This window comes from Xenopus laevis, chromosome 6S, assembly GCF_017654675.1.
Source record: "Xenopus laevis strain J_2021 chromosome 6S, Xenopus_laevis_v10.1, whole genome shotgun sequence".
Taxonomy (NCBI): Eukaryota; Metazoa; Chordata; class Amphibia; order Anura; family Pipidae; genus Xenopus; species Xenopus laevis.
The window spans coordinates 30,427,807-30,454,737 of NC_054382.1; the positions used below are offsets into that span (position 1 = coordinate 30,427,807).

Below are 26,931 nucleotides of genomic sequence, written 5' to 3' on the forward strand. Positions count from 1 at the left end.
CTGGACTGGACAACTAGGACTCGATCTCTTCCAAATCTTTTTTGGTCAGAACTCCAGATTAGCTGGTTCTGCATACTGAAAATGACCAAGCCAACCCGCTCCTCAATATTGCAGATGCACCAAATCATTTAAGACATACAAACACAATCTGATGATTGTTGTACAGAAGGCAAGGATGCGAAAGGACCACACGTCTGGATGCATTAGTACTGTATATGACAATATATGATTGGAGCAGAAACCTAAGTAGGTGTATTGAAGCCCCGGCAATCATACCCAAGCTACAGTCAGGAATGCCTGGATCAAACAATGAAGAGTTTCTTAGGGCACCTCTGGGCAAACTGTAGTGTCACCTTTTCTGCAAAGAAGGCGTTTGAGAAGGCTGTGGTCTCTGTCTATATTTTTGCATGCGCTCTGATCGAGAATGGAGTTTATAGAAAAGCTCACGGAACTTATACTGTGGAAATAAGGTTTCCAGGAAGCCCTCTAAAAAAACGTACACAAGTCTCCTGTTCAGCTGGTTGTACTGAAACATTTCAAACACCCGCAGGATGCCTTTCCGAGTTGTTTCAGCACCAATGATATGCTTCAGTTCATCTAAAAACAAAAAAAAAAAAGTTATCTAGTTTAATATGATTTATTTTTTTAATGTTTTTTTATAACAATATTTTTGACACAACTTATGGAGAGGAAGCAGAAGAGGAAAACTTTTTTTTGTGGTCAGAGACTTACCAGTAAATGGACTTCTGTACCAGGGAAGCCAACCAACACCCATTTGCATAAACAATTAAAAAAAGCTGCGAGTTAGTTAGCTCTGCCTTAGTTGAGCTTCCAATACCAACTATAACCTTACATCTGCAACATTATATAAAAAAAATGTAAGAATAAAAGTATAATTCTCAGATGGAGGCTAGTGATCAATAACGGATATTGATAAAGATCTTTTTCAGCATTTATGAATACCCCTTCAAAACAAAGATGCCAGTGTCTGTAACTTTCACATGAAATCTGGTGATTTTCTAACCTGGCATTATTTCCAACAGCTTGGTCTTTGCTGCCACTCTAGTTCTCATTCGAATACTTCGGTCTCTGAGTAGAACTGATTCCGCCAATATTCCATTGGGCCAAAATGATTCTCTGTAATTAAGAAATTAAAGGATACTAACAATGGGATTTAATGCAAAACATATAAGGATAAGTATGAGTATAAGATAAGTAGAGTGTATAAATAACCTACCTGTGCATGAAAGCTGCCTGCTTCCCAGATATAAATTACCAAAATCACCAAGTGCTGTGAGTAAACTAACCATCATTTTGTAATAATATGAATACGCTCTGAAAAAAATCGCCCAGGATCTGTATGCCCAATTGTATGGCTAATGACTAAAGATGGCCATACACAAACAGATTAAAGCTGCTGATATCGATCCTTTAGCTTGGAGCTTATCTGCCCATGTGTGGGGGCTCCCGACGGGTCCAACCAAACAATATCAGGCCAAAAATCGTCCAGATATCGATCAGTCAAGTTTGATTTTTTTCTACGATCCAGGACTGCATCGGCTAGTTGATGTGGTCCTGCAACCCGTCGGCGCCCACTCACAGCATTGTGATCCGCCCCAGGGCTGAACATTCGGATTCACCCGATATCGGCCAGCCATTAGTGGGCATATCGGGTTAAGAGCCGCTCATTTGGCGTCCTTGCCAATCTTATAGAGAGTTATTTATCAAGGTCCGAATTTATCTCAATATCGGCTGCTACAAACTCCGATCTAACCCGCTCAGGTTTTTAACGCTTATTTATTATTACATTTTCCCGCAAATTAGCTTTGTGGGAAAAGCTCAGATTTTCACTATTTTTTCGTGAATTTTCCCCGAACCTGAAAAGCTCCGAAAACATTGACTTTTATACAACCTCGACAGGTTTGAGATGCTGTGTTTTTATATTCTGGCTTTTTAGCCCTCAGGGTTTTAAGCCTATTATAACACAAAAAAATCACAAACTTTTCAGATTTCGGGGAATTTCGGGTATTCTGAGCTTAGTAAATAACCCCCATAGTGTATGGCCACCTTAATTCTGTGACTTTGAAGGCTCATGGAATATAAAAGAGATGTGAGTATCTCTAGAAACCAAAGGGCTTATTTGCACATCTGTGATTACACGGACTTCCAGGTCTAAAGTTGGTTAATGTCCAGCTGCCAACCTACAAAATGGAGTAAAGGATGTAGCTGGCAGCAAGGACCAAGATGGGTGCTTTTAAGTCTAGTAAGCTTTCAAATGATTGTGCTTTCTATATTGTACAACATTATATATATAATAAGCATCATAAAGTTATAAGCATCATATCATGTATGTTTATTGCATATAATGTATGTTTATTGCATTTACCTGAACTGTTTCACATAATCTGCTACTTGGTCTGGGGAGGTCATATACTGCACATGATCAACAATTTTTCTGGGGAAAAAAATATCAATATGAATATTTTCACAACAAACAGGAAGAGAATATGTGAAAGTGTATAAAGCAGTGTAAACAAAATAACCCTGTATGTATGTTTCCTATGGAAAAGATTAATATAAGTCAAAATCCAATCATGGTACAGTTGTGTCCAAAATAATAGCAGTCTGACATCACTGACCATATCAATAACTGTTTTGGAGCGAAATTATATTTTTACATGGCAAATAATTTACTAGTAGGTGTAGTAGAATAATAGAAAACCAACAGACCCAATAGTCAAGGCATGTATTCTGACGATTCTGTGTAATTGCATCATTAATTGAGGCTTGTTTAAAAGAATAGCAAGGTTCAAAATTATAATAACTTGTTCCAAATAATAGCAGTGTGGAGTTCAATTAGTGAGGTCATTCATTCTGTGAAAAAACAGGGTTCAATTACGACCCTTTTTTAAGGAAGGAAGGCAGCAAATGTTGCACATGCTGGTTACAGTGCATTTCTCACTGAGTAAAATGGATTATTCCAGACACTGTTCAGAAGAACAGAGTACTTTTGAAGTTGATTGGAGGGGAAAACATATTAAGAAGTGCAGAAAACGACAGGCTGCTCAGCCAAAATGATCGTGAATGCTTTAAAATGGCAACTAAAACCTGAAAGATGTGAAAGAAAAAGGAAAACTGCCATTCAAATGGATAGAAGAATAGCCAAAATGGCAAAGACTCAATGATCAATGATCAGCTCCAGGAAGATCAAAGAAGGTCTAAAGTTACCTGTGAGTACTGTTACATTTAGAAGACACCTATGGGAAGCCAAGCTATCGGCAAGAAGCCCCAGCAAAGTACCATTATTGAAAAAAGGCATGATCAGGTTAGTGATGTTGGACTGCTATCATTCTAAACACAACTGTAAATGTCCTTAAAAAATTTGAATTAGATATTTTTCCCTTTAAATTCTCTCTTAACCTTCACAAATGAATGTATGTTTATTGCAAGAAACTGTTAAAAGCTGGACTTTTAGCTCATTTCAGCTACACAGCATTTCACATAAAATCTTTTAATTACTGAATGCTGTATAATAAAGGCAAATATACAATACTACAGATGCACAAACGCTATACCTATTAATGGTGTCTCCATAGGTTGCTCTTATGAGCTGCTGGAGAAGGCTTGTAATTTGTCTTCTTAACCACTGATTCCTTTCTTTCAAGTCAAAAACTTCATCCATTAGAAGAAGCATCACTCGTAACGGAATATTGTCATCCACCTTTTGACAATAAAAAGTAGTTCATTTACTTATACATAAAGCGTTCAATTAAGTGCATAATATACGTGTATGGGGGCTCCCATGGGTGCTGCATTCATGTCATATGCAGAATTCAAATACCATTATTATTCAAAGATCCATGTTAAAAATATAACATACATACAAACCCCATGGTATTCTGCCTTATGCGTTTCACACCATCTGGTACATACGACACTGTGTTATAACACTGTGTCATTGTATAAAGGAGACATGAAAGTATACAAGGAGTAATGCAGCATGATGAAGGCTTATTTTTACAACCAGTCACCTTTCCCATCATCTCCTTCACATTGACATACAGTCCTCTATTATTTTGTCTAATTTCCATGTTGTCCTCCCATTTTTTAAAGGCTGTATTTGAAACACCTCTTGTGTCCCTTCCATGTTAATCAGTTTTATATAACTGAAGATGACCTATAGAAAGGGATTAGGATGAGCTACTTGTAGCTAGTTGAGGCAACATCCTTTGTATATCCCATGGAATAACATGAAAACTAATGTTAGCTGGCTACTCCTAACTTGTACAGGCTCTACAGAGCAGTGCCAAGCATAAGATGATTGCACTCTGAAATGCATTACCTTGAGAGTTCTGGAATTCAGTTATAATGCTTGCACACACAATGCAGAATTAAATAGAAGTATGAGAAGCCACGGCATTCAAAAATCAAGCACCTAATACTTTTACAGCCATGACGAAAAATCCTAACTCCGTTAGGGCTAGAGCATTTGTCAAACTGATGGTAACATAGTTATGCTCAGGAAGACAACATGGAATGCTTTGATGTGACAAATAAAAATGTAAAGTAGAGGACAGGTGCAGATTTATGACGGTGACAAATCTCTATATAATCACCAATAATCTTTGCTCCCCAAGTTGTAGTTAAAAAAAATCCTACTTTGTGAACTATGAACATTGCTTTCAAAGCACTGGGAAAATAGCAAATACATTATAAAATCAACAATGGAAGTAGACTCCCACAAGTTTCAGCCTCTAAGGATGACACCACGGAATGCTTCTGATTCAGTCTTGAGTACACAAAACTTTATACAGGGCTACAAGCAGGCTACAAGAACAGGCATAGAACAAATGTACATGGCCCATAATGATTCAATACTTGCTAACTTTTTAGTTGGCAGCTCTCCATGTTGGATCTCAACACAATGATAAGTGATAATAATATTAATACAAATCTAGCCTCAGGATTTATCAGGTTTCTGGTTACCTGAGCCAGGGGCCCTGACAAGATGAGTGTTGGGGAAAAGTACAAAAAGGCTTCTGACACTTAGTGGCCCTGAAACAATATCAGGCATTTCCAGTAACATGGCCACAACACAGATAGACAGGAGACTGGCACAGGGGAATTTTAAAGGCTGTGATCCTCACAAAAAGAAGTAGCAAACTAAAGCCATACTCAGCCCTCACACTTATGATGGTCTCACAAATCATTTATAAAAGGCCATGTAGTATGTGTAAATCAAACTGCGTTTCCACATTTAGATACTTGAAAACACAATCAAATAATTTGTATTATCATTTAGGAAAGTAGGATGAGTAGAAAATAGAAATACTGTAATGCAAGCAAGTAACACAGGAGGGCATAGCTCCATGCTTTTTCTAGAATGGATATGACAGCCATCAGTTTTGTCAAAGATTTAAGAAAGAAAACTTTACAGCCATGTATACTTGTACTGAAATGTAAAACAAACACTTACATTGTCGTCCAGTTGTGCCGATACTCTGTAGTGTTCTGGAAATGCATCCGTTTTTGGTACAAGAATTGGAGCCTAGTCAGAAAAGTGATACAGTGAATAAAACAAACTTACTTACAGTATATGACTGACAAACACCATAGGCATCAATGGAAAGCAATTGAATTCAGAAGGGATGTGTACCTTATATTTACATATGTAATATTCAATATCAAGGTACCAAGGCAATAATAGCTGATGCAATGTGGAAAATGTCTTCACGGGAGACTCTACTATTGCTTCTTCTCCACCAATATTTGTCTTTAAATGGAAATACTGTATTGTTCATGGAGGCATACCTGTTGCTTACCCACATACAATAAATGGAGGAAAAACCGATCATAGATTTTTGCTGCCATCTTGTGTGCAATATAGATTCTGTAAAATAAACATGGTTCATCCAGACTGAGTTGGCTGTTTATTGCTGTGTATGGGACCCACTGATCAGCCTGCCTGACTGATATCTGGCTAATTTCAAGATCCCATTCAGTGAGAACACATCTACATGGTCCATAGGCTCTGCTGGGTAGCCATCTCAAACGAAGATCTGCTTATTCGGTGACCTTGCCAAACCAGCAGATCTCAACATGAGCTTTAGTTATTAGTTGCATTGTATAAACACAAACGTCTTTGGGACAGATGTGCAGACAGATTCCCACTGAGAATTATGGGAAGTTTTGTGATCTTTACATTAGATTTTAAGGCAATAAATACAGAGACAGGCAAACCAAAGTGCTTCACATTCCCAAAAACTGGACCCAAGTTTCGGAAGGTGCTAAGTATTTTCACCAGTAGTAGTAGTGTTCAATATGTGTACCAGAAATATTCACTGAATGCTTCAGTCCGGATAAAGCCCTTAAATGTACACAGTTGACAAATAATTGAATTACATTACAAAGACATTAGATAGATGATACAGCCTAGTCAAAATGTATTACCTTAAAGAAGGAGTGTTTTATATCTTGTCCAATTTTTTCTGACATTTTCCCCATGTTATCGGACATTTTATTCATTCCTTCAGCGAAACTATCAGGAATTGACTTAACCGCATTGGAGACGTTCCTCATTGAGTTCCTCAGAGGATTGACAAATGTATCCATCTTAAAAACAAAAATACAAGTTATATTGTGTATACCTGCAATACATCCTCAGTCATCAAGCATTCCCACCACTTTATTCTCTATGTCCGTATACTATAATGTCCCTGAACAGTAATCATTCACCAAAAAACAATGGAACTGTATTGATCCTTGTGATAAACAATGAAAATGGTGTCCAGGGAACAGCAGAAGTTACTAATCTCCATGCGTGATATTAGCGGAGTTAATTGGTTTTAAAAAATGTGTGGAGGGATAGGCATATACTCTTACCTTCCTTGCAAAGTCTCTTTTCCCCTTACTATAGGCTTTGTTCTCAAGAAAGTCAAATACATAATGAACAAGTGCAGGGCACGCTTTCACTATCTCTGGATTCAGTAGCAGCTGTAAGGAAAGAAATACCATACAGTGTATATATATTTGCATCAGTACTGGACAAATTCTTTTAGAATATTATATACATCAATAAAAAGTTGCCACAGCTTAAGCTGCTAGTAATTCTTCAACTGGGATGTCTGGGCAGGTACGAATGTACCTTTCAAAGTCAATATATAGCGTCAATATTTGCAAACCCCCCTCCCATGCTTTTCTCATGGAATGGCCGCAAAAAAAACGAGGGCTTGCTATGATGCCATATATGTTGTGGTCTGTATCGCGGCTCAATGACATGAATAAGTGTTATGTAATAGGCAGAGTAAACATCTACAGTTAAAGTACTCACACCTGCTATGGGTACTACTACAGGTATGGGACCTGTTATCCAGAATGCTCGGGACCTGGAGTTTTCCAGATTACGGATCTTTCTGTAGTTTGGATCTTCATGCCTTAAAGGGATACTGTCATGGGGAAAATTTTTTTTTCAAAATGAACCAGTTAATAGTGCTGCTCCAGCATAATTCTGCACTGCAATCCATTTCTTAAAAGAGCAAACAGTTTTTTTATATTTAATTTTGAAATCTGACATGGGGCTAGACATTTTGTCAATTTCCCAGCTGCCCCTGGTCATGTGACTTGTGCCCGCACGTTAGGAGACAAATGCTTTCTGGCAGGCTGCTGTTTTTCCTTCTCAATGTAACTGAATGTGTCTCAGTGAGACATGGGTTTTTACTATTGAATGCTGTTCTTAGATCTGCCAGGCAGCTGTTATCTTGTGTTAGGGAGCTGTTATCTGGTTACCTTCCCATTGTTCTTTTGTTTGGTTGCTGGGGGGGGAAAGGGAGGGGGTGATATCACTCCAACTTGCAGTACAGCAATAAAGAGTGATTGAAGTTTATCAGAGCACAAGTCACATGACTTGGGGCAGCTGGGGAAATTGACAATATGTCTAGCCCCATGTCACATTTCAAAATTGAATATAAAAAAAATCTGTTTGCTCTTTTGAGAAATGGATTTCAGTGCAGAAGTCTGCTGGAGCAGCACTATTAACAGATTCATTTTGAAAAAAATTTTTTTTCCCATGACAGTATTCCTTTAAGTCTACTAGAAAATCATGTAAACATTAAATAAACCCAATATACTGGTTTTGCTTCCAGTAAGGATTAATTATATCTTATTTTGAATGAAGTACAAGGTACTGTTTTATTATTATAGAGAAAATGGAAATCATTTATAAAAATATGCATTATTTGGATAAAATGGAGTCTATGGGAGAAAGCATCTCCATAATTTGGAGCTTTCTGGGTAACATGTTTCCAGATAACAGATCTCATACATGTACAAGATTAGATTACTGGTTAACATCCATAAACTACAACACCACCATTACATTCATACATGTACTGTACAATATCCTAGGGTTGCCCCAGCAGTGTTCTAAGACATTAACTTCCTGATAATGGCTATAACCAGCATGCCTGAATTGGGATATATTTGGGGTGATGAGAAGGTACTTGCCATTTTACCCTGACATCCATATTTACTATGAAAACATATTCTTTATGTATCTCATGTTATTGCAAGACTTATATTTGGTTATTTCTCATATGTAAACGTTGTATGTTCATGTTCTACTATAAAACTGCATAGATGGGGGGGGGCCTTCACCTTGCTCTTTAGAGCAGTAGTTCATTTCTATATGTTAATATTAAAAAAGTAATTGGGTGCAAGAATGGGGTCTGCATTTTTTATGGAATTTAATATTTTATAATTCACTGCATTTTAGCCAGGTACAGGCCAACTGAGTAGCTTCCGAAACTCACGAATGTTGCAGTGGTGTAATTTGCTAGAATCAAAACCATTCTGATGTAACCACAACTCATGTAAATACCTGTAAATACGCATTTAAATCGTTTCTCCGTTTTTCTAGAAATTCTTTATCCATATTGTTAAACGTCTTCTTCCCAGGCAGCTTCAAAAGGCTTGCGAGGTTCTCAAACTAGAAAGTCAATTACAGTCGAAAAGACAGAATGTCTTTATAAATACAAGTAGGAAGTTTTTGTTTATTAACAGTAAAAGATTGCGTCAAAAGGCACCCGAGAACAACCCATGTAAGTATTACATTCTATACTGGCTACAAGAAGAGACTCACCCTAGGATCAGACACAAACATTCTGTAAAAAGTAGACTAAATAAACATCACACAGAGAATGGCTGCTTGAAAAGAACTATATTTAATGGCATTTTATCAAAACATCTCATGTTTTCTTTGAAAAATGACCCAAGCGCAAATACTCTTCTTACATTCAGATATACATAGACATTGGATACAACATCTAAACCTGCAGGCTCTGGATATAATGTGGGCCTCTTTTCTATCCACACTGTCATACATCAAAGAAAATATTCATCAAAAATGATGGCATACTGGCCAATTACAGAGATTATATTGAACAATTAGAGATTTAAATGTAGAAACCAGTTAAATTATAAATGACTTAAAGGACATATAAAGTCATCCCAATACACCCAGGGATTCACTAAGAATGCTACAAAAGAAGCTATTTTGCAATATGGATTTTTTTCAATATTTTAAATTAGCAGGAAAGGTATAATCACTAGGTAGAACCTACAATTTCCCTTATTGGCAACTCAAGTTAGATTTGGGTGATTACCAACTTGCTCTTGGTTTCAACGGCGCTGCAAACATATGTTTGACCCCAAAGGTGGCTTTCTCAATAATATGGAATACTACTTTTAAACAAAAAACAAATGTGAAGGCTAATTATGAACAGTGTATATTTCCCCTTTAATTGCACAAAAAAAAAAAAAAGGCCAATAATGGTTCTGGAACTTTAAAAAACATTATAGTGCCATAAGTACTGCCAAGATATTTTTTTGTGTTTTACTGGAGTTTAAGGACAATATTCCATTTACCTTGGCAGAATAAAAACTCTGGCTGAATTATGTTATTAATTGCAAACGGGTCCATAAACAGGAATATTTGTGCAGAACAGTCCATGCCCCGTATGCGCTACTAAACATTGCCTACTTCATCAAGGTATTTCCCAAAGAATTTGAGAATACAAACTTCACATTAAACATATTTTCACAACAGTGGATTGGAAAAAGTAAATAATTCACAGGAGTTTAAATCTTAAAGGCAAAATTAGCCCCATGGCTTTGCAGATCACATTATGTGAACTTTGTTTTAACTATAAGAATGAGAAGAAAATGTCTTGTGCACAGCAGCTTGCAAATAGACTTCCATAAGAACATCTGGAGCAGTTTCCAGTTTTTTATGCTGAAAATGCTCTTTTGCTTATTTAGGAACATTGTTCTTACCTGGATAACTTCAAATATAGTTCTCAGTAATGTATAGAAATACATACACCAAAATATTCGACTTGTGTTTACATTTATATTTGGGGTCTTAGGGTGAAAGGGATATTTTATACAGTATGCAATTACTGCTACTAAGCAGACACTGAATTAATGTAAATGATCTGCAGGTTAGATCGTAGTCTGGTTAGTGCAAGGAGAGGTTCTGATTGCAGTGGGTGGGAGCTTGTGCTAAGCCCCAGGATCAGCAGTTTATGGATAGCTGGAAGTAGAATGTGCATTCAAATTGCCTCATCAGCTTTAATAATGGCCTCGGAAAGGTCAGCTTGCGTTCACCATAGGTTTCTGCAGTTGAAATTGAAGTGATAATTATCGAGGTTGGGGACAAAAACTGCCTGCAGGAAACCAGCAAATGGGGAATTCGATTTAAATGGGAACTATGTTGTGCCAGGAACTATTCAGGCTAACACTGTGCCCAGAAAAGAAATCAAAGTCAGATCAGTATTATGCCCTCCTCCAGGTTAGGACGACAGGCTGTAGCTCGATGCTGCTAGGATGTGCGTGCAGGTGTAACTATACGGCACAGCAGCTTATTGCTGGCACTCAGGCATGGGTACAGCTGTCTCAACCCAGACCTCACAGATCCATAAGCTTTCACAAAAAGCCTGCATGCTCCATTCCCAAGCTCACTTGTTACTTCATAAGCTGCGTGACCAATACTCTGCCCCATTTTTCTGCCATTCTGCACATTTGTCTCTGCTCCTTGCCCTATAAATGGCCAATAATGTGATTGCTCTTCTATAGTCTGAGATTACAGCTTATTTTTAAGTAGAGTTTAATTTTCCGTTTACTTTCCCAGGATTTTGGGAAAAGTGAAATACTTTCTTGAAGTCACACATAAAGCTGTTTTGGCTTAGTAATATGTTTTTCTATAATGGCACTTGGATGCTGTGACGAGATGCAATATTTGGTAAATTTTTCTATAAATGTCCAGATACATAATGGGCTTTAATTATTCTGTGATGCCTTTATGTATCTGCTTATATGTATTTTTTCATATCAGAGGGTGCAACCACAAAGAACTTCATACAAAAACCATAATGAATCAGTGACATCTGATGGCCAGCTATGTTTCCATGAGCGATGGCAGTATGCATGCTTTGAAACCATTTTTCTTGGAATCAAATAAGATTAAAGTTATAATATTTAGGCTTAAAAAAAAAAAAAGAGAGTGAGAAAGAATAAAGTGTTCAGAATAATAGCAGTCTGATATCACTAACCAGATCACTGTTTTTGGAAGAAATAATATTTCTATGTCACAAATAACGTACTAGTTGGTGTAATAGAGTAATAAAAAGCCAACAGACCCAAAAGTCTATTCATCCTCAAGTCACACCACTGCCCAGTTGCTCGAGTAAATTGCACACTAGTAACTAGACAGCTGCTGAAACTCGAGAGCTGCTAAATAAAAAACGAAATCATTTTTAAAAAAGCACAAAAATATAGAATGTGGAGACCATTTGCAAACTGTCTCAGAATATCCTAAATATCATATTAAACTTTACTTTAAAGGTGAGTCCTAGAGCAATTCTGAAAGAGAAATGAAGGTTTCAGAAGGAATCACACTTGCTATATAGCAATGTGTCAAGCAATTTTAATAAAGCAAAATAGACTATAAGATATATTTTTCCATCTGTCACAAAAGCTCTATATGCCAAAGTAATAGAACTGCACAATAACTCACTTTCTATTAGGGGAAAACTGCATATTTTCATCAGTCTGGGTGTTTCATAAGTGTGTGTGCTGTGTGTGTACAGCTGCTAAATCCCCAAAGTCACAGATAAGCAGTTCCTAAACCTTAAGCTTGTGCCATTTACCTGTTCCGTGATTCGCATGTGGAAGTCGTGAAAGTCACTGTAACGGCGATATGTTTTCCACATGTCTTCAACGGCTTCTAAGCTTCTTCGCTGGACAGTGATGGTGTACAGTGCATAGGTTTTGCCATGTTCATTACACACTCCTGCCACGGCATATGGGACACAATTAGCATGGACTTACCAATTACATAAAGAAACAAAGTAATAAATGTAGGTGGGAGAAGGTGACAGAGCAGACAAGAGATTGAAGTAACTAACGGGTAACGGGTGGTTGAAAAAAATGCATAAATAATGGAGTTTCTGTTTCTACTGTACTATATGCATTTTATAGATTTTATAGATTATTAATGCAAAATCGAAACCAGACAGAGGATACATAGTTAAATAGCTGCTATTTACTGAATTAAATACACTAAATGTGCTAGAATAGTGTGTGCCTGTATGCAATGGACAGCACAGAAATCCAGCTGGATTTAGGGAATGCGTTGGCTTTTGATCTGCTCAAACATAAACTTTATAGAGAGCTATGAGCTTCATCTTTACTATTGCATTCAGTGTGTCTATGTGGAGATTTATGGTTCCAGGAGAAGCATTTAGTGCTGTCAGGCTGTCACATTATAAATAAGAACATCTAAACTGTTCATACAACCGTGAGAAACAGAAACTGGGCAAAAATTATTATTAATGATATGAGAAGTAAAGCTTACAGGGATACTGTCATGGGAAAAAAAATCAGTTAATAGTGCTGCACCAGCAGACTTCTGCACAGAAATCCATTTCTCAAATGAGCAAACAGATTGTTTTAGATTTAATTTTGAAATCTGACATGGGGCAAGAAATATTGTCAGTTTCCCAGCTGCCCCCAGTCATGTGACTTGTGCTATGATAAACTTCAGTCACTCTTTACCGCTGTACTCCAAGTTGGAGCGATATCACCCCCCTTCCATCCCCCCCTCCCAGCAGCCTAACAACAGAACAATGGGAAGGTAACACAAGATAACAGCTGCCTGGTACATCTAAAAACAGCACTCAATAGTAAAATTCAGGTCCCACTGCGACACATTCAGTTACATTGAGCCTGCCAATAAGCAGTTCCATCCTAAAGTGCTGGCTCTTTCTGAAAGCACATGACCACAGGCCTGGATTTGTGGAAAGGCGACCTAGGCCCTGCCTAGGGCGGCAGGATTTTAGGGGGGCGGCATACTGCCCAACCACACCCACATTGGTTCAAAAACATTGGGGATGTGCTGGAGATACAATAATTTTTTAAATCTCCATTGCTCCGGTCCAGATGATGAAAATTTGCACGAATAAGGGGAAGGGACAGGGGCGACAAACGGCAGTGGGCCTAGGGGCGCCCACTATGTAAATCTGGCCCTGCATGACCAGGCATAAGGACCTGAGATGGCTGCCTACACACCAATATTACAGCTAAAAAAAAATACACTTGCTGGTTCAAGAATAAAATCTTATATTGTAGAGTGAATTATTTGTAGCATAAACAGTGTAAATTAGAAATAAAAACTACACCATAAAAATATTGACAGAATCCCTTTAATCAAGTATTAGTTGTAAAAGTAATATGTTGGGCTTCTGTGCCAGTCCTCTTGAAAGGAAGGTCTGTGCCTCCTAAGGATCTCACTAGCTCCCTAACATCACATGCTTTGGGCTGCTGTAAGTTGTCGGAGCTTAGAGAGCAAGTCACAATATACAGTATGTACACTATATAAAATACACAATAAAAGCCTGATCAGAAATGAATCAGAACTCAAAGGCATTAAGCCAAAATCCACCACAGCTCTGACACAAATGAATCCATTTAAAGTAGATTATAAGAGCATGTTATTAAGCCGATACAAAATTATAGATAATTTTACAAGATCCAACATTATTCATTCTTTTTGATAAATATATTTCCAGTTCAAACTGAAGGCAAAAGCAAAATTATTACCAATGCCTTCTGGTTAAAGCAATATATTATTAAAGGCCTCCTGCAGAGCTTTACCTGCCAAAACTGAACTAAAACCTGCCAAAAACTTTTCCCAATAGAATTTTAAGCTTCTTTTCTTTTGCAATAAAAATAAATACAATTCTGATCATTTATATGTACCTTACCCTGAACATTACTATATTAAATGGGAACTAAACCCAACACAAAGCTCCATTTAGAAAGCTGACTGTCATCCAATTACAGCCACACTGGTTTCTTTGCAGAAAATACTGAAAGCTTTTTAAATTGATTGCTAAAAATTATCCCCAGCTGAAATCTCACTGGATGGCATGTTTGATTATTATTTTTGCACAACAACCAAAGCAGCTGAAGTAGGGTAACCATGGCCTTCAATTGGTTCAATTTGGGGAGCACTGGACTGGTATGTAATTAGTTGGTATGCATGTGAAATTTGTTTTACACATGTTCATATCGCCAACCACGGGCCAGAGAAAGAAATGGGTGTGACTGCTCTCTTGACATCCAGTTCAACAAAGAGTGTGTAATTTGCTGCGGGTTTCAGTGTAGTATGAAAAGTATCATGGTATTCATGTTTTTATTGCATTAGTCTGCAGCCATAGAGGCTTCCTGCTGGGCATCTTCAAAACTTTCTTATGGCATGAAAATGCTGCAAGGTATGTTTCTGGATTCGGGGCATCCCTAAATAAATCTGCCCCTTAATAATGGGTCTGTTTCAGTTCTTATATATGTTACTCTAACTTAATTAGGATTAACATGCTGAGAAATCAACGAGAGAGTAATGGCGCACTGAAAGCAACTTATTCCAAAAAAGGAGAATTCAAACCATAATAAAAAAAACCCTCCCCCCTACCCTGAGTAGACCCCCCCTCCTCCACCCCAGCCTACCTCTCCCCCCCACCGGCAAATGGCCCTAAGTTTTTACTCACCCCTCCGTGCAGACTCTGGCCTCGGTGTTCACGGCAGACATCTTATTCTGCGGTAACCTTGTGTCTTGACGGCATTTTCGGCGCATGCGCAGTAAATTTCCGGTCCCGAACAACTGTGCATGCGGCGAAAGTCATGAATATTTCCGACATTTTTTCTGAAATTTTCGTGACTTTCGGCGCATGCTCAGTGGTTCGGGACCAGAAATTTACTCCAACTGCGCATGCGCCAAAACTTTTGAAAAAGACAGAAAAAAAGAAGATGGCTGCCGTGAACTCCAAGGCCAAAATCTGCACGGAGGGTGAGTAAAAAATTAGGGCATTTGCCGGGGGGGGGGTAGGTAGGCTGGGGGAGGAGGGAGGGGTCTATTATGGGTTGAATTATCCTTTAAAGGGATTCTTTCTGGTCATTTGCTTTCAGAAAGAGCCAGCACTTTAGGATGGAACTGCTCACAATGGGACCTAGATTTTACTATTGAGTGCTCTTATATCTATCAGGGAGCTGTTATCTGGTTACCTTCTCATTGTTTTGTTGTTATGCTGCTGAGGGGAGGCAGGGGTGATATCACTCCAACTTGCAGTACAGCAGTAAAGACTGACTGAAGTTTATCAGAGCAAAAGTCACATGACTGGGGGCAGCTGGGAACCTGACAAGATGTCTGGCCCATTTCAAAACGAATTATAAAATCGATTTCAGCGCAGAATTCTTCTGGAGCAGCACAATTAATTGATGTGTTTTGAAAAAAATGTTTTTTCCCCATGACAGTTATCCCTTTAAGTCCAAGAACAATACAACAAACAAGCATACTTTGAAGACAGGTGATTATTAGTACACATGGAATGAAACGAGGAAACTAATGACAAATTAATTAAGTTGCTATTAAGAAAGTAAATAAAGGAAAATACTGAAGGATAAACTTACCAGTGTCAGAAATAAAAGCATTGATCTGCAATAGCTCATCTGAGCTGGTCAGGTCATCTAGAGACTGGAAAAAAACACACATGTAGGTTAATCTATTTATTATGTTTTTCTTTTAATGTCTTGAGTTGCTTAGCATGGAAACCACCTGCCCGAGGTGTATCATTTCATATGCTTGCACATATCAGATAAAATGGAATAAGAAAATCTGATAGCTTAACCCCTAAGGGTACTTGTTCTGCACAAAAAAAAAAAGTTTCCAGGCATCCAACATACCGATCGTTATGCTTCCAGGGACAAATTACTAGGAAAGTAAAGCAGCGTACCTTTAAATGAGTTACAAATATTGCAAGTCATTGACCTTAGGAATGACCCTGTGCTCCTATTCATTGCCTGTTCTGTTTATTGTAACGGAGTGACACAGGGGAGCTGTATTATTTGAGTAGGCATTTACTCCAGACATGGATCCCAGCCAGAAACAACTAATCTGCGAGTGCTCAAACACCTGCACAAGCACGCCAGTCCCACAATAGCACTAAACATTACAAACAAAAGGCAAAGTAAAAAGTTCCTTCGTATATTTGCTGTTTCACAGAGCCCATACCAACACCTCGGCTTCCTTCTCACTCTGGGAAATGATTTCTACATTGTCAGGGCAAAAAAAAAAAAATGTCATTCAAAAGGGCAAACTGACACTTTCCTCAACTATAAAGGATATAAAAAAAAAAAATAAAGAGCAAAGTCACATTTGTCTTAGGAAGTAATCAAAGGCACATTTATTAAAGGTCGAATTTCGAATTCATGTGAGGTTTTTTTTAAAGTTATACTGACGCTAAAAAACTACTTTTTAAAATATGAATGTGCATTAAAAGTTACCTACAGGTCATGCTGGGCAAATACTTTATGGCAAAATTATAAGTAGCATGCAAAGCCAATATTATGATAGATGTAAAAAAAAGTTCAATTTCTGGTGTCAGTATCTCTTTAAACTCTATTAAGCTCGAGTGTCAGTATCTCTTTAAACCCTATGAAATTCAATTATACTCGAAATTCGAATGGGGGGGTTATTTATTAAAAAAACTGAATATCTAAAATGGACGAATATTTTCCAGCCCAAAAACTCAAATCGAATTAGATTTAAATTTGACTAAACTCTCCCATTGACTTAAACATGAACTCGGCAGGTTTTAGGTGACGAATAGTCGAATTTGAGTTCTTTAAGGGCCAGAGTATGATAAATCTCGAAATTCGAATTAAAACTCGAATTGAGTTTGGATAATTCACAATTTGAATTTGAGAGTTTTGACCATAAAAAAATGTGAAAATTAGAATTTAAAATGCAACCCTTAATAAATCTAGGGATGCATCAAATCCACTATTTGGGATTCGGCCGAATCCCTGAATCCTTGGTGAAAGATTCAGACAAATAACGAACCCAATCCTAATTTGCATATGCAAATTAGGGTCCACAATGGAAAAATTCTTCTTTTGTGATGAAAAGTCACGAGATTTCCCTACCTGCCCCTAATTTACATTTGAAAATTAGGATTAGGATTCAGTTCGGCCAGGCACAAAGATTCGCCCGAATCTGAATCCTGCAGAAAGAGGCCGAATCCCGAACCGAATCCTGGATTCGGGGCATCCCTAAATAAATCTGCCCCTTAATAATGGGTCTGTTTCAGTTCTTATATATGTTACTCTCACTTAATTAGGATTAACATGCTAAGAGATCATCGAGAGAGTAATGGCGCACTGAAAGCAACTTATTCCAAAAAAGAAAACAAAACATGTAAATTGGAGAAAGATATCAAGCATGATTCTTTCTCCAACTTTGTATGTAAGAGTGACAACTGTGACACAGACTGTGCATCTCCCTGGCTAATTGATCCCTCGGTGCTAAGATACAGTTACAAGAATAGTAATGGAGAAAATGTAGGATCAAAATTAACATAACAGATCAAATACTAATGACAAAGAAAAATTGAATTTTTAACTAAGCATCTTATTGGCAAGACCTACTCTATGACTTAAAACTAATATATATATATATTCTAATATACTAAAATATATTCTAGGAATTCTAGGAATAAAGTTTTGAATATAGACAGCATTAGATGGCCCCGTGATACAAGAGGTCACCATACTGACCCAAAGAGGGGGAGGGTGATGCCAGAAGAACATAGAAGGTACATGTGGTTTGAAAGAAGGTTCTATGGGCAATGGGAAGCAGCACTGACTCTCTAGTCTCTAAAATGGTGCCATCACTATTCAAAGATTTAGTTAAAAGAACAGTAACCCTGAAAAATTAAAATGTTTTAAAAGAATGACAATATAATGGTACTGTTGCCCTGCACTGGGAAAACTGGTGTGTTTGCTTCAGAAAAACTACTATAGTTTATATAAATAAGCTGCTGTGTAGCCATGGGGGCAGCCATTCAAGCACATGATACACAGCAGATAACAGATATGTTCTGAAGAATCCCATTGTATACTACACATCTTATCTGTTATCTGTTGCGTATCTTGTGCATTTTCTCCTTTTTCAGCTTTGAATGGCTGCCCCCATGGCTGCACAGCAACTTGTTTATATAAACTACAGTGCAGTCGATACATTATATTTTCATTAATTGAATGCAGTTTGATTTTTTGGTGTTACTGTTCCTTTAACTAGAAGAAATTTTTATTAGTTTTTGATGCCAGTTGTACAGTGTTACAAGTTAAGGTTGCTTACCGAATGTATACTGCCATTAGGCGACCCGTTGAAAGATTCTGTCAACAGAAACAAAGGAATTGTGATGTAATTTAAAATACAATTATGTTTTGCTTTCCAAAAGGCTACTTTATACTCACTGAGGGTCCACTAGAGGGCACCCAAACACAACAAAAGTAAATTGATTATTTTCGTCTTTATAGAATCAACAATGTACCAAAATGTTCAGCAAAATAAGTAATGTACTTGAAAGTGTGTATTATATATACCCCCTTCCCTTCCTGACATGAGCTCACTCAGTTGGGCTAATGCAACATAAGGTGCATAAATCTGAATGCTCAGAAATGCATTGTTTAATGCAGGTACAGACTGCGAGGAAGACCACACGTTCAATCGATGGGCTCTATTCATCTTAGGCTCACAGTGTAATGCAATCCCCTCTCACCCTGTTCCATTGTAAATTCCCATAATCCAACACACTGCAATGGAGTCAATTGAAGAATTGGGAAATGGTTTACCAGTGTATTATGGTTTCCTTTCAATCTGTGGAATCAGGTCTGTCCTTGTACAAAAATACTTTTACATTTATTTTTTAATTCTTATAGTGTTTAAGCACCTTTTCTAGGGTTTTTAGGGGAGTATATTAGTATATATCAGAAGAGCTGTTTGTCAAGTCACTATGCTAAGGGGTAAAGTATATTTTGCAATACATTTCGGCATTTGCATTTCATCTCGTAAACATTCTGCAGATCTGTTCCCCTTCATGTGAATGGAAGATGCAATATGGCAAGTGTTAGCCTCATCTATTTATGCCATTCTGTTGCCATCGTAGGTACAACCAAGAAATATTATGCCATAAATTCTAATATTCTGATAAGCAATGTTGGAATGCTGTATGTACACACAGGTCTACCAAGATTATAATTTACTTCTAGCGACATAAAAAAATGATGCTTTAATTGAACAAATTTTGCATTTATGCCTGAAAACAATATGCCAAGAGGAGTTACTTTTGTGCATTGGGAAGTGTAATGAAATGGTTATGTCTTCTTTCTATTTTTCTACACAAAGCAATGGCAATGTTGGGCTATGGCTTCAATTCTAGCTTTACAACACAGAATTTAGACACAGAGGTCAAGAGATTTAAGGGTGAAGACACACGAAGGTACTAGTAGCAGTTACTTGTCACAGCTACAAAATGCCAGAGAATACCCTGCCATAGACAATACAAAGAATTGCCTCTGCTAAAACACAAGTTGAGACAGTATATAATCATCATTGTCTGTTTTAGTAGCCGTGACAAGTAGCTGCTACTAGTAGCTCAATGTGTCTTCACCCTAACCTAAACCCATTGTTTTAACACGCAGGATTCTGAGCCGTTAACAGGACTGAATATTTGACATAAGTAAGGTAAGTCACTTACCCATAGTTATGAGTAGCTGCCACAAAAAGAAATCCATGATAAACCTCACTTATTTGGGTATACCAATAAAGATTTTTTCCCAATGTGGCCATCCATGTTCTGAGCTAATTTGCACTGTTTGTCCCTTGGTTTAGCAATCAGATAATAAATGTCTATGTCAGAAGAGCACTGCATCAGTGGACTAATGGTCCTGCCTATGGACCATTTTCATCGAGATATCGGCCTACGTATGGCCAACTTACCTCCATCTCCATCATCTGACCCTTTAAAACTTGGCTCCTTTAACATGTCGAGCTCTGCCAGCATTCGGATATAGAGAGTGTTCTGCCGGAACGATGGGTAAAATCTTTCATTGCGCAGCATCATGTCGTAAACCTTAATAGCAAACGCAGAGGTCACTACAAATGTAACATGTTATTAAATCTAAACAGGTTACTGAGATGTTCAGCCAGTGGCCCTGCAGCTGTTGGACTTAACTCTTAAGAACTTCAGTAACATCTGGAAGGCCATGAGTTGAAGACATAGAGGGCAATAACATGAGAACATTTCATAACTGAAACAAAGTTTGCCTTAGGCTCTAAAACACCTACGTACATACACATATCTCTCTGCAGCGCCTGCTCATATTTTATACACCATCAATAACAGCACTGACAGCTAATGCACAAATTCAAGAATTTTCTTCTGTAACACATTGCTCTCTAAGTTTTTCCCACTGTTAATGGACCAGTTATATGAAAGGACGAGGAAACCCCCAAAACTGGAAGTTTCCCAAAACAACGGTCCACTTTGGAACTAGGGATGCACCGAATCCAGGATTCGGTTCGGGATTCGGCCTTTTTCAGCAGGATTTGGCGAAATCCTTCTGCCCGGCCGAACTGCATTTGCATATGCAAATTAGGGGCGGGGAGGGAAATTGCGTGAATTTTTGTCACAAAACAAGGAAGTACATTTTTTCCCCCTTTCCATGGTTCGGTATTCGGCTGAATCTTTCGCGAAGGATTCGGCCTAATCCAAGATAGTGCGTACCTATTTGGAACAGACCTGTTCATGGGCTAAGATTGTTAAAAGGGGTTATGTAATTAAAGACACTCTGTTTCGGAATGCACTTAGAATGGAACACTGCCTTCATTAGGCAGAGATCCATTTAGGAGAGGTGGGTGGTGGGAGGCGCGTTGGCATCTCCTTTCTCGTCCCTTACTTTGCATGTCATTCAGATGCACAAAGTACGGAGCGGCAAGGGACAGAGCCCGAATTTGGGCCTTATCCTTTTCATCTGACGCTCAGTGCAAAGCATAGCGCATGGGAGAGCACACAATTGCTCCCAGAATGAGCACTAAGGGGTATGCTCTTGCACTTATGTCTTCCCAGATTCAAGTTATTAAGTTTAACCAGGTGCAGTAACCAATAGCAAGGTAGCAAAATCAGCAGGTATTAACATTTATTATTGGTTTCTATGGGTTACTGCACCAAAATTTGTGTATTTATATTTGGGGTTAAGTTTGACTTGCAAACCACAAATGTGGTATAAAAATTATACCTTTCATGGTTACAGGGGTACACATCAAGCCTTCACTACATACTCGCTCATGACAATTTCTATAGTACATATAGGTTATGTTATAAAAGTCACAAGATTTGCAACAGGCCTAGTACACATAGAAACCAATTAGAGGGTTTTCTTTTAAACAGATAGCAAACAAATACTACCTGCTGAACGCTATGGGTTACTAGACCTGATGCAGACTTTTATCATATCGGCATACTTATATCATATAGGTGCTATAAGTACTGTCAAACTGTCAAATACTACAGTTAGGGTTGCCATCAGTCCGGTTTTCACCCAGACAGCCCATTTTTCGGGAGGGTTGTCCAGGCGAAAACTGGCTGTTCCAAGGAAATGAATGGCATGTTGATCAGCCAATCAACGATCATCATGGCATAACCCCACCCCAGTAGTCACTGACAACCACCATGTCACCTGCCCCCCCCTACGTCACAAGGTCCACCCCCTGACGTCACTGGACCCCCTCCCTGTCCAGTCTCACTGCCGGCAAATGGTGGCAACACTAATTACACTTTTTGTGTTGTACACTTTTTGTTTTTACACTTTTTGTGTTGTACACTTTTTGTGTTGTACATGATAAATAATAGACAGGGTATTTGCGTTAAAGACTAACAACTATATATTAAATGGCCAGTATACCCCTTTCTCAATATATGTGCAATGATCAGGGCTTGTGATGTACATGTTTTAAAAAATTCAGTGGATTCTCTTGGCTAAACAGAGCAAACACGAAACTGAAGATTCTCCATGTTTGGTCCTTTTGCAGGTAGATAAAATTCTTACCTTTCTCTGTATGTCATCAAAAATCTCAGGTGTTGGGTTCTCGCTGCTCAAGGTCTCTTCAAGCTTTGCTAATAAGTAGTCATCAACGTGGACTCTAGGTGATGCCTGAAAGTGACATCAATGAACGTATCAGTGAAATGGATGGAAAGAGCAATGGGAATGTCCTGATGTGAACACATGGGGCCCACACTGGCACATAAAAATGTCAGTCAGATCGAAGCAGGATTCAGCCACAACACTGCCCCAGAAATCCGGTTTATGTCAGAAGAAGATCGTGCACTACTGCAAAGTAAATATTTTCTTTCTTATCCAAATTCATTGTGAGTTTAGGCATAAATCTAAGTGAATTTGCTGCTCATTTTATTACTGTACAACATTGCAGCTTTGCATAACCCAAAAAATTTTGCCCTCCCATCAAAGATAAAAATCACATAAATTTAAAAAATAAACTGCTGAGGGTTCGGTTTTACACATTGTGAAATTGGCAATACTGCTCAGCAGAAGGCGTCAGGTTATTTTAAAAAAACGAATATTCTCTCCATGCACAAGCCAAACCTCTTATTTGAATATTAGTTTGTACATGAAAACCTTGCAGCTGACATATGGCTAAAGAAGCATATGGGATTGATTTGGAAACACAGTTTCAACCATACAATTAGCAAAACCACTCACACAGTTGCTTCATTTTCTACCTTATAGTCGATTGCTCCAAGCGAATAGCTGATTGGTTGCACTTGTGCAACTTAGCACCTGTGTTAGTAAACGAGACCTATTTTTGCATAAAGATGTAATCACAACTTCTGCAGGGAACACATCTAAACATATTTCTGCAAATCTTGTGCAGACTTTTGCACGTATAGTGTATGTGTTATTATTTTCCAATCTGTTTAATTTGACCAAAGGTTTTCAAATGTCTTAACACAACTGTATAAATAGGTATATGCTTACATTGCCATCATATAAATGAAAACATATATAATATAGAATATAATAGTTCACTATTCTTGACACAATAAGACGAGTGCACATAAGGTAGAGCAAATGATAATGCTTTGTACCTGCTCAGATAAATACTGTTCATACACTCCAACTGCTGCAGCTCTTAGCAAGCCTTTTGTTTGGTTGGCTTGATGCTTTCCATCCCTTTGTCGGCTGTGCAGAACTTCAAGTTGCTGCTGCGCTGTGACCCGGTATCCTTCAACCGTCAGCCAGAAGAAGAGATGTGATTGCCCTCCGGTCTGCTGCATAAAATCTACAGCATGGAAACATGAGGAGAAGGTTCAGTATGAAAAACTAAATACAGTTCTTCCTCACAATACTACTGCCACAACATTTGTAAATAGAAGTGTGTATCAATGGTATTCAATCCACATGCCTAAAAAGGTCTTCGCCGCTTGAGTCCAGGGACCGATCCAATTGATTTCTTGGAGTCAGAAAAAATTATTTTCACCTGAACTTGATAGACAAGTTCTTTTTTTTCTACTTTAACAACTATGTTACATTACACCACATTAAACCAAGTCATTATCTGAACTTTAGAAAGAACCATATTCCTCTAGTAAAGCCATCATAACGTGCCAAGAAATACTGTGTCACAGTATTGGATAATAGAACTTTCCATTATTTGGAGCTTCATACCTTAAGTCTACTAGAAAACATAAAATAAACCCAATAGGTGTGTTCTGCTTCCAAAAAGAATTAATTATATCTTAGTTCAGATCAACTACCAGGTACTATTTGATTACTACAGAGAAAAAGTAAATTGTTTTTAGAAATTTGGATTATTTGGATTATTTGGATAAAATGGAGTTTGTGGGAGACAGCCTTTCCATAATTCAGAACTTTCTAGGTAATGGATCCCATATCTGTACTTTGTTATATATATATACTCTCTCAAATCAAAACTAACATCTATGTCTATCTTTAAAGGATTATGCCAATAATAAAGCAGGGACTGGTCCAATGTGCCTCTTTGGAGTTTGGAGTTTCTTTCCCTACCAAAATATAAATGTTTGAGATCAGGGTTTTGCCTTCCTCTGGATCAGCTAGCAGTTGGAGTGTTTTATATAGACACAAAGGTGTTAAACTTATGTTGTGTCTTATATTATATATTTATATATCATGTATATTAAATATAAATATCATTGGGAACTATAGCAATAATGCTTTATTAGGCTAATAGCACACAGTTTGTTTTCTCCATTGGTTTATATATATGCAAAGTATGTCTTAGATATAATGTACAAGACTTTTTTTTTTTCTAATGAGACAATGCTCAATTAATTTCTTTTTTATTCCAGACCCAGTGTCTATAGAGTGATATAAGCTGCTAGTTTTCTCAATAGCATTGACTGTATGAAAAAATCATTGAGAAAATAGGCTACAGTACCAGCCAACTACAGACACAATAACCACTAGTGGAAGTAGATACTGTATGTGGTTATTCACGTGTGAAACTGACAGATGGCAACAACAAAGACTTTCTATTCTAATGAAATGAAAGGTTGTTGCACTGAATTGTAATGTTGGAACAAATTGACACACAAACAAAACCTTTACTTTACTTTTACAATAAAGTTTTGTGATGCTGACACCAATAAACACAGCCCTTTACAAACTGGACAATCGCATCTTGTGGCTGCTGTTACAATCACTCTCACCAGATTTTAAGGCAAACGCAGGATCATTTATGCTTTCATTTAGCAGCTTGCTGTATTTTCGGTCTGCATGTTGTGTGCACTAATGGGTTAGGGTTCTTTCAGCAAAGATCAAATAACATGTATTGCTGCAGGTCATGGCATATCTATAGTAATTAGCTAAATCAACTGGACTTGCTGTATTTTTATTCTGGAAGACATTTTATTAGTCATCTGACTGGCTTCCTTAAAGGAACAAGAACACCAAAAAATTAAAGTGTTTTATAGGAATGACAATATTATGTACTGTTGCCTGCACTGATAAAACTGGTGTGTTTGCTTCAGAAACAAAACGATAGTTTAAAGAAACAAGCAGCCATTCAGGCATATAATACACAGTAGATAACAGATATGTTCTGAAGAATCCCATTGTATACTGCAGAGCTTATCTGGTATCTGCTGTGTATCCTGTGCCTTTTCTCCTTTTTCAGCTTTAAATGGCTGCCACATGGCTAAAAAGCACATCTACTATTATAGAGTTTTTTAAGCCAACATATCAGTTTTACCAGTGCATGACAACAGTACTTTATATTTTCATTACTTTAAAAGACTTTCACGTTTTGGTGTTACAGTTCCTTTAATTCAGAATGACAAAGATCTTAATATAATTAAATACCCTGGAATCTTGCTCCAATCATCATAATGTTGATTGTATTAGCATGATTGGAGCTATGTGGCGGTATTAAAGTTGAAACTTACCTCTTAATCTTCAGGGTAACTGTATACATTGTATAGAGTTATTTATGTGCAATTGTTGTATCTAGTTATACTTTTTGTGCAAAACTAGTAGGCAATTATTTTCATCATCAATTGTATCTGTGTTAACTTTCCCTATGTCATACTTCCAAACTGCCCAAAGACCATCTTTCCACCATCTTTCCATCTTACCACCATGTAAACAAGCCCTAAGGTTTGAGCCAGATAAAATATCCATGTAGTCAAACACACAGGCTGTAGCCAGGTAAAACAACCATGTAATCCATTTAAGCCCATGTATTTAAGCCCTTACACTTGAAAGTTCTAGTATAAAAGGTAATAAATGGGCATTGAATAACGTGTCTCATTAACTTTAACAAGACAATGCAACAGAACATACAGCTTCTGAAATAAATGTAGCGTTTCTTTAAAAGAAATATACTCTGTACAATATATCTTGTTTTTTTTATTATATAAACACACTGAAGAACATGTACTGAAGCTCACTTTGTATATAATCAAAATACAACTGGACAAAAAAACCCAGAATGGTTTTACTCACCCATAAAAAACTGTAGTGCAACGTTGTCTATAAGAATTCTGTCCAAGGGGACTGTGCAAAGTTTTCCAAAGTTTGCAGCCAACTTCACAGTGTCAATTTCCTTGAGGAAAAAAATGAAATAAACGTCAGCATTTCTATGGCAAGTATCTCATGCATGTAGAATACATTAGGGATCATTAACATTGTGTGAGGCAGGGTGCAAAGTGCAAAAAAACAGACATAATCTGCCATGTTTTTCTTCCTCTACATCCTGCAATGGGCTTAGTGCCCATAGACAGAGGTCTTCATGCTCCAAAAATGAGTGCAAAGCCATGTACCTCTCCATTGAATACATTACTGCATGCATTGCAGCAGTGCTGCATTTATGAGGGGTTGGGTGGCATGTAGATGGCCCCTATCCCAACTTGTGCATCATTAATATATGGTGTGTGGGTAGGGACAGGAATCAGGACAGGACAGGACTCAGCTGGGTATTGT

General features: G+C 37.7%; 1 protein-coding gene across 1 annotated transcript in view; it reads right to left on the minus strand.

Moving 5' to 3' along the window:
* Nucleotides 1-207: 207 nt before the first annotated feature.
* Nucleotides 208-26,931, minus strand: part of snx13.S (sorting nexin 13 S homeolog) — a 73,844-nt gene continuing 47,120 nt past the window's right edge. Inside the window, exons 13-27 of the mRNA XM_018269211.2 lie at nt 26,455-26,554; nt 23,559-23,752; nt 22,501-22,605; nt 20,393-20,525; nt 18,749-18,786; nt 16,021-16,084; nt 12,204-12,346; nt 8,876-8,983; nt 6,883-6,993; nt 6,451-6,612; nt 5,477-5,548; nt 3,576-3,721; nt 2,387-2,455; nt 1,025-1,137; nt 208-597 (exon numbers count right to left, since the gene is read on the minus strand). Of these exons, the coding sequence (XP_018124700.1) occupies nt 350-597; nt 1,025-1,137; nt 2,387-2,455; nt 3,576-3,721; nt 5,477-5,548; nt 6,451-6,612; nt 6,883-6,993; nt 8,876-8,983; nt 12,204-12,346; nt 16,021-16,084; nt 18,749-18,786; nt 20,393-20,525; nt 22,501-22,605; nt 23,559-23,752; nt 26,455-26,554 (1,806 nt within the window). The 3' untranslated portion in view covers nt 208-349. The remainder of the gene's footprint in view (nt 598-1,024; nt 1,138-2,386; nt 2,456-3,575; nt 3,722-5,476; nt 5,549-6,450; nt 6,613-6,882; nt 6,994-8,875; nt 8,984-12,203; nt 12,347-16,020; nt 16,085-18,748; nt 18,787-20,392; nt 20,526-22,500; nt 22,606-23,558; nt 23,753-26,454; nt 26,555-26,931) is intronic.